Source organism: Primulina tabacum, chromosome 8 (genome assembly GCF_025594145.1).
Source record: "Primulina tabacum isolate GXHZ01 chromosome 8, ASM2559414v2, whole genome shotgun sequence".
In the NCBI taxonomy this organism is placed as follows: Eukaryota; Viridiplantae; Streptophyta; class Magnoliopsida; order Lamiales; family Gesneriaceae; genus Primulina; species Primulina tabacum.
Genome location: NC_134557.1, coordinates 39,277,088 through 39,285,256, shown reverse-complemented (window position 1 = coordinate 39,285,256; position 8,169 = coordinate 39,277,088). Strand labels below are relative to the sequence as shown.

The 8,169-nt window shown below is 37.6% G+C and overlaps 1 protein-coding gene across 1 annotated transcript; it reads left to right on the top strand.

Moving 5' to 3' along the window:
• Positions 1–4,913: 4,913 nt before the first annotated feature.
• On the top strand, positions 4,914–7,705 carry LOC142554098 (cinnamyl alcohol dehydrogenase 1). Its single transcript, XM_075664730.1, is given in 6 exon segments — positions 4,914–5,096; positions 5,222–5,316; positions 5,319–5,334; positions 6,085–6,312; positions 6,715–7,154; positions 7,337–7,705. Coding segments are annotated over 6 exon segments (1,074 nt in total). The 5' UTR covers positions 4,914–5,007; the 3' UTR covers positions 7,543–7,705.
• The last annotated feature ends 464 nt before the right edge of the window (positions 7,706–8,169 follow it).

Below are 8,169 nucleotides of genomic sequence, written 5' to 3'. Positions count from 1 at the left end.
CATGTTCGAAAGCCCGACCAACTCGATATTATGTAAGTCCACGAATGTGGCATTCATGAAAACAAAGTCCGTCAATGTGGCTTTCACCGAAGCCCCGACCAAATCGGCACTATGCAAGACCACAAATGTGACATTCACAAAACAAAATCCACGAATGTAGCTTTCACCAAAACCCGACCAGCTCAGCACTATGTAAGACTACAAATGTAGCATTCACAAAAACAAAGTCTATGAATGTGGCTCACAAAAACAAAGTCCACGAAGGTAGCATTCATCGAAGTCCGACCATCAGCTTGGCATTATTTAAGTCCATGAATGTGGAATTCATCAAAAACAAAGTCCATGAAAATGTTATTCGCCAAAGCCTGATCAACTCGACACTATATAAGACCACGAGTTTGACATTCATAAAAACAAAGTCCACGACATTGTATAAACACGCGAATGGGACATCCATGTATTAGACCGATCTTGGGCTTGGAAAAATTACTCACCCAAATTTTGTTTTCAGGCCACATGTACGCGGATAACTATTATGTTCGAGTTTCAAGTTTATTACTTAACTAATCTTGTTCTCAAATTTTAAGGGCTCGGATAGTTGTCTGGCTCGGCTATTACAAGTTGATTAACAAGCTATGAATGTAAATTGTGAAAATAAAAATTTTCATAATCCCGAAGTAGTAATTACAAAGCAAAAAACGTCATGCATGGCATAAAATAAAAGAAAGAATTAAACTAAGGGGCTCATGAATTTGGGGTCAGATGCATCCTGGTACTCATCTTGGTCTTGTTGCCTGGCACTTCTCCATCTTCAGGCATATCATCAAGGGCTTTCTCTGAATCCAGAAATGCAGGTGGGGTGCCCTGCCTCAGTTTAGCCATTAGCTCGGAATTGGACCAAGAAACTCTTGAACCCCTCTTCAAAGTAGACCACGGTGCCTCCGGCACAGACTTTCTTAAAATCCGAGGATTGAATGAACTCCTCTTTTTTCGAGCCCATGTGGCCTTCGCTTCCCATTCACGCTTCCAAGCCTCATCCATCAAGCATTGAATCTTAATCTCAGCCTTCTTGAAGTTGTTTTGAGCACTTTCTAGCTTGCACCGGAGGGTATGAAACTCGTCGTCATATGCCGACTTGAGGTCTCACATCCACTGGGTTAACTCCCTGTGCCGAGCCAAGATATCATCTATGCTTTTGGCATTGGCACAGGTTGTGGCTCGAGCTTTTTGGGATCAGAGTGTGTATTCCTCGGCCAAAGCAATGGTTTGATGAAAGGAGATACAAGTTAGTATTAGAAGATAACAAAGGTGCATGGCATAAACGGTAATAGAAGATAAAAGGTTACATGCATTAGCCCGAGGGCCATGGACTCTTGAATCCGAGGCTGATTGGAGGATCCACGGGTCCACGAACGAGACTAAACTCTGGACCAAATCCAAAGCCCCGGGCTCGTCGGGTTTTGCAAAAATTAAATATCTGTGATGCAGGGGTGGCTAGCCCGTTCCAGAATCTCAAGCTCGGGCGATGAAGAAGTCCCACTCATTTTTTCTTTACCCTTGGAAGGGGCGGATAGCTCGGGAACCTTCTGACTCAAAAACTATGGGCTTGAGCCCGACACCTCTTTCTTCTTGGAGGAAATTTTCTTGAAAGGTTGGGGGTGAGCTCGCCCGCAACATCACCAGTAGAGGGCTTGACCCTCTTCCTCTTCATCTTGGCCATTTCCGCCTTCATCTCCGCCTTTATCATATAGTCATTTGCATATAAAACAAATAAGGGTAAGAATTTGGAAAAGAAATGAGAAAATAAAAATAAAGGGGTCAGAGGACCCTACTTTTATCCTCTTTTAGCCCCACTTTTTTGTTGCAAAACTTGTATTTACAGAGCAAGTCATCATCTACCATACTCTCAATGTTAAAACACTTAACACTTACGGTCGCTAAAAATTTTGTGAAATCATGGTCGGCTCTGTTAATTTTTCTGGGAAGGTGAAGTTCATGACCCAGTCCATATCACAGTGTCATGGATTGGTAGACTTAAAAAATACCTATTGTGCCAACCCTTATGGGAGTCTAGCTTCCCTTTCAGTCGTTTTGAATTTTCCACTCGGTTCTCAGGGGAACAGGTTTCGGGACTCGCCCCCTCACTCTCCTCTCTATTTGCCTCTAAAGGTTTGAAGGCTCCGGGCTCGGATGCAGAAGAACCATGCTCGGCTATGGAAGGTCCGAGTTCACTTACTTGAGACAAAGGGTCATCTAGAGAGTCTATCGATTCGTGTATGACAGATTTAGCAGGAAAAGATATTTTACCTTTGACTTAATTGAAATGATCAAACTTACTTAAAGGGGTCGGATGGTAATGGTCGGGCATACGAAATTCTGGTTGGGAAAGCTCTCAAAAATTTTGCTGGCTAATGGCTCAGAAAGAAATAAGGATGAAAATGGGAAGGTAAAAACTCGTATTTATAACCGGAATGGTGTCGCCTCAACCGTCCAATCATAATGTAATCTATGGCCCAGATCTTGCCGGGTAGCCGTAGAGAAGCCTCGAGAACCGGGTTGTAGGAGAATCTCGATCGTTCGTTCATGAATGATTTGGATCCACATCTACACCATCCATTGTGCCACGTAATATTCAACAACCACACAACAAATAAAGTGGTTGAGCAAGAAGGGATCGGGATCCGACCAGACTTTTCATTCTAAACTTCATTCTTCTTTTAGATTAAAAGAGGAAGGTACTATTGATGCCCCCTAAAATTGCTACGTCTGGATGGATACAAGTCAATCCCATAATTGGCTCTAGCCCGATAAGAACAATGCCTCATTGGGGATCAAGGGCCCAGCTACCGAGCCCAGAAGTCTGAACCCATATGTCCGGATCTGTGAATCTCCAATAGATCGATCTCCTCAGCATTATTTACTAGAGGTCTGAGCCCACTAATGTGGCCGGGGAGTCTGAGCTCTAACATAATTAGAGAATATGAAGATATCTTTGTCGATAAATGAGAAACTCTGATAAATACGGGATTCGATCAAATCTCGTTGAGATAAGGTAAGAGTCATAGCCGCTATCAGAGTCCTTGTTGTTATGGTCATTGAGTCCTGCCGCATGATGTTTCTTATCTCGAGTAGAATTCTTGTTTGAGTAGAATTTTATCTTAACAAGAATTATACTCATATAAGGTAACTAACCTCTGATGCCTCTAAAAAATACTAAGTATTGTCTACGATTTTATTCATTCACATTTTCTTGCTCACTTCACATTACTATATTTCACTATTAAGTTTGTTCTTCGAACTGACTTAAGTATCGGAAGCGATCACGTCGGAAAACTTTTTCGGTGCCCCTAGCCTTACTCTTGTCTATGCAAAACTCAGAGCACCGACACGATTTATTCAGCTGCGAAAATTTAAAGATCCGCTTTTCAAACCGAACTCAATGTAAAATTTTGATATCATTAGAAACTTAAAACAAACCATAACAAACACAATATATATGCAAGTCTTACACGGCTTCAGACATTTATAAAACATGGTATTCAAGCACATTATTGCATCCTTGTATGTTTTTTGAATTTCCTGTTTAGGTGAGATACATTGAATGTCATTTTTTTTTCCTTTTTTAAATTTTAGATTTTATATTTAAAAATACAAAATAAAAGTTATACTTACGTGTGTGTAATGTCATATTAATATACTCGATAAAAAATAGAAAGACCAAAATTGTAAAAAGAAAAAATTAACTTTTTTCCTTCAAGCAATCCCTCCCAATTTACACAAGTTGTAATAGGTGGCCGCTCATTTTCGAACCACTTTGTGTCTTAAATTTACCAAAAGGAAAATATATCTTTGTCAATTTGCTGACACCTCACTTATTATTCTAATTGATTTTTTTTTCAATAAGCCCGACTCAATTGCCAACTACGAGAGGAAATCATCTCTTGTATTTTATGCTATAGTTTTTTATACACAATAATAATTTTAATTTTGTAAATATTTATATGTCCAATAATCAAAATTAAGGGACAAGTATTTTATATATATTTGTATAACTGGAAATATGGTATGTAAATTGCATGCACTTGAGAAAGAGTGAATAATTAATTTTTCTAAATCAAAATAGACATTAGGTGAAGATATATATATATATATATATATATATATATAGTGAAGATATATATATATGTATAAAACAGAAATTCAACACTCACCAACTCCAATTCCACCCCTAAGAGCCAATGACAGCTGAATATTGAGATATATAATGTATCAAATCATGTTTAGTGAAAATAAATCATATAAGGTTTTTAAAATTTTACTCCATAATGCACTTATTTTTGTTTATTGTAATTAATTTTCTGCCTAAAAATTAAATATGGTAAAAAAAACAATCTTGATTTGGCTGAAAATACTGCTCTGGACTCAAACATAAATTATTTTGGTCTCGGATTTACTATGAATTGTACAATAAATTTAGTTTCCATCCATTTAGCACCAAGATGGGAGTATTATCTTATGAGACGGTCTCACGAATCTTTATAGACGGTCCACCCTACCGATATTTAATGAGAAATATTACTTTTTAAAATTGAATCAACATTTTTGTAATAATCATAAAACTCAAATTTTTCACTCGTTTTTTAAAATAAGAACAATTATTGATTCATAATGGTTTTCAATCCATTGAATAATCAACTTTATTTTAAGTCCAATACGACCATATTAATCTGATAATAGTAAAAATTTCAAACATAATTTTTTTTTTTCCAAATAAAACATGATGCTCAAGAAAATCAATGGCCAGCTTTCCAAATCACTCACCAACCCAACTTTTGCAAATTTTGCCGGATTTCTTCCCTTTCACGCCTATTAATCGATACCCTCTGTCCCTATATATATCAATGTATATTGCTGCATATTATCATCCTCATCATCTTCAAGTAACATTTTTTCAACTTTTCACCTGTAAACCACAGCATTTGAATTTTCGAACATCTAAGCCTTAACATGGGCAGTCTAGAAATGGAGAAAAAAATAGTGGGATGGGCTGCAAGAGACCCTTCTGGAGTCCTCTCACCATATACTTATACTCTCAGGTATTTCAAGATCAAGTCTTTGGTTATTTGGTTCCATTTTCCTCTTGTTTTTTTTGATCTACTTCTGTATTTTCTTGGCTATTTTTGGTGGGTTTTTCTTGGTAAAAAGTGATTTGCATGTGCAGAACTACAGGTGCTGAAGATGTTTATGTGAAGGTGATATGCTGTGGGATTTGTCATACAGATGTTCACCAGATTAAAAATGATCTTGGCATGTCCAATTACCCATGGTTCCAGGGTATGTATATTTCATCCTCCTTTGTATTCATATGAAAATTACAAAATCAGTTTATCTGTTTTGTGTATCGTCAAATTTTGGTCTTTAATTCATTTTTACTCCATTTCTTGTTGAGTGCAATGTTTGTTTGTCATATTAGCACCACGAAAAAAACATTAAGGAAATCAAAATTTGAGCGACTTGCGGAATTAGAAGCCAAAAGGGACCAAATTATAAGATCAATTTTGGTGTATTCGAATACGTATGTGCGTTTTGCATTTTCTTGTGCCCATTGGATTTGTCTTTACTTCTGTCCATTTCAAGGCAAAGGCATAAGTAAATGAGGCAATCCTGTGGCTAACAAGACTGTTTTAAAAGCTAAAAAAAAAGTTTGATAATAAATTTTTAGAATTTTTTGACGTGGAAATAGTTTCCTAACTTTTGTAGGTCTCTTGTGAGACGATCTCACGAATCTTTATCTATGAGACGGGTGAACCCTACCGATATTCACAATAAAAAGTAATACTCTTAGCATAAAAAGTAATATTTTTCACGGATGACCCAAATGAGAGATCCGTCTCACAAAATACGACCCATGAGACCGTCTCACACAAGTTTTTGCCACCTAACTTTTGTGGGTCCGCCTCTCGCCCTGTACTTTTTGTAAGAAAGCACCTTCATGTTTTTGTTTCCATGAACTCAAAAGACATTTTTTTGTTCAACGGTGAATGGTAAATTTATTATACCTCTTCACATTGTGATGTTATATAGGCATGAAGTGGTAGGTGAGGTGTTGGAGGTTGGATCCGAGGTGACAAAGTTCAGGGCCGGTGACGTGGTCGGAGTTGGTTGCATCGTGGGATGCTGTGGGAACTGCCGGCCATGCAACTCCGAAATCGAGCAATATTGCAGTAAGAAGATTTGGTCCTACAATGATGTATATACTGATGGAAAAGCCACTCAAGGGGGATTTGCTGAGGCTATGGTGGTTGATCAAAAGTAAGCGTGGTTGCAACCAATTTAGTCTTCTTGGTTTTATCAAGTAATGTTTGATAGTGTAACTATGTTAAGTTTGTTACTGCCGGGCTTCATTTCATAATCATAAGTGAACAAGCTCCCTAGAAGTCCAACGAATTGCTAATCCGTACTATCGTCTTATTTGGAAGGTGTCGAATCACGGTCCCTTAAACATGGCTGCCCTGATTTTGGTTTTTGTTTTCGCTAGGAATCGCGGGTAAGGAAGAACCCGAAAAGGGAAGATAAGGTTAAACCTGACAAGTTGATAAGATGAACATTTGCTTAAAAAAGACTCCCTAAACTCCCTTTCACAAGAGAATGGATTCTAGTCCGAATTTCGCTCCATTTATCTGTATATGAATGCTCCCCTGTTTCTTTTGATAGGTTTGTGGTTAAAATTCCCGATGGTATGTCACCGGAACAGGCAGCACCACTACTATGTGCAGGGGTGACAATTTACAGTCCCCTCAACCATTTTGGGCTCAAAGAAAGTGGACTAAGAGGGGGTATTTTGGGACTTGGAGGTGTTGGACACATGGGCGTGAAGATTGCGAAAGCAATGGGGCACCACATTACCGTGATAAGCTCTTCTCTCAAGAAGAGACAAGAGGCGTTAGAACACCTAGGTGCGGATGATTACTTGGTTAGCTCAGATGCGGCTGGAATGCAAAAGGTTGTCGATTCCCTCGACTACATAATCGACACCATACCGGTGTTCCATCCATTGGAGCCTTATCTCTCTTTGTTGAAAGTTGATGGAAAGTTAATCTTGATGGGGGTTATCAATACTCCCTTGCAGTTCATCACCCCAATGGTTATGCTTGGTGAGTTCCTAAATCCTCGCTTATTTCATCTCTAGAAATATTCATCAAGTAATTAAAAGTATGCAATTTGTGTGCAATGTTATTCAAAGTATATATGCCGTAGAATTGTCCATAGCCAAGATGGGACATTTTTGTTCTTGTACATGATCACAAAGAATTTTATCTGTTCTAACTCGACACAGGGAGAAAAACGATCACGGGAAGTTTCATCGGTAGCATGAAGGAGACAGAGGAAATGCTCGAATTCTGCAAAGAGAAAGGCCTTGCTTCCACCATTGAGGTAGTGAAACTGGACTATCTCAACACCGCCTTCGAGAGGCTGGAGAAGAATGACGTTCGATACAGATTCGTCGTTGATGTCGCCGGGAGTCCCAAAGTCGATCACTGAAAATGTTGCCGGGATATAATTTGATGGTTTCTGGTTATCCATTGCGCAATGACACAAGCATCACAGACATGCATTTAGTGTCATTTTCTTTTCGAGCATTGTAATTAGAAACGATGTTTTTCTTTGTTGAAAATTATAAAATAAATAATATATGTCTGTACTATCTAAACTTCTGTTTTTGGTGTTTTTTATGAGTATAAAATATACTAATTTATAATTGAGTAGGTCTCTTGTGAGACGGTTTCACGAATCTTTATCTGTGAGACAGGTCAATCCTATCGATATTCACAATAAAAAGTAATACTCTTAGCATAAAAAGTGATGGTTTTTCATGGATAACTCAAATAAGAAATTCGTCTCACAAAATACGACTCGTTAGACCGTCTCACACAAATTTTTGCCATTATAATTATGTATAATATTTATAAAACTCTATTACGATAAATTTACTAAAATACACTATTTTATCCAAATTTATCAATATGATATGCTGAAATCCTATTTCAGTTTAATTGGTTCATATACCATTCACAACACAAATAATTACTATAAGATATAATAAATCAAAAATTGAATAATTATTCCAATGTAATAACAAAAAATGTTATAAAAATAATAATTTTTGAA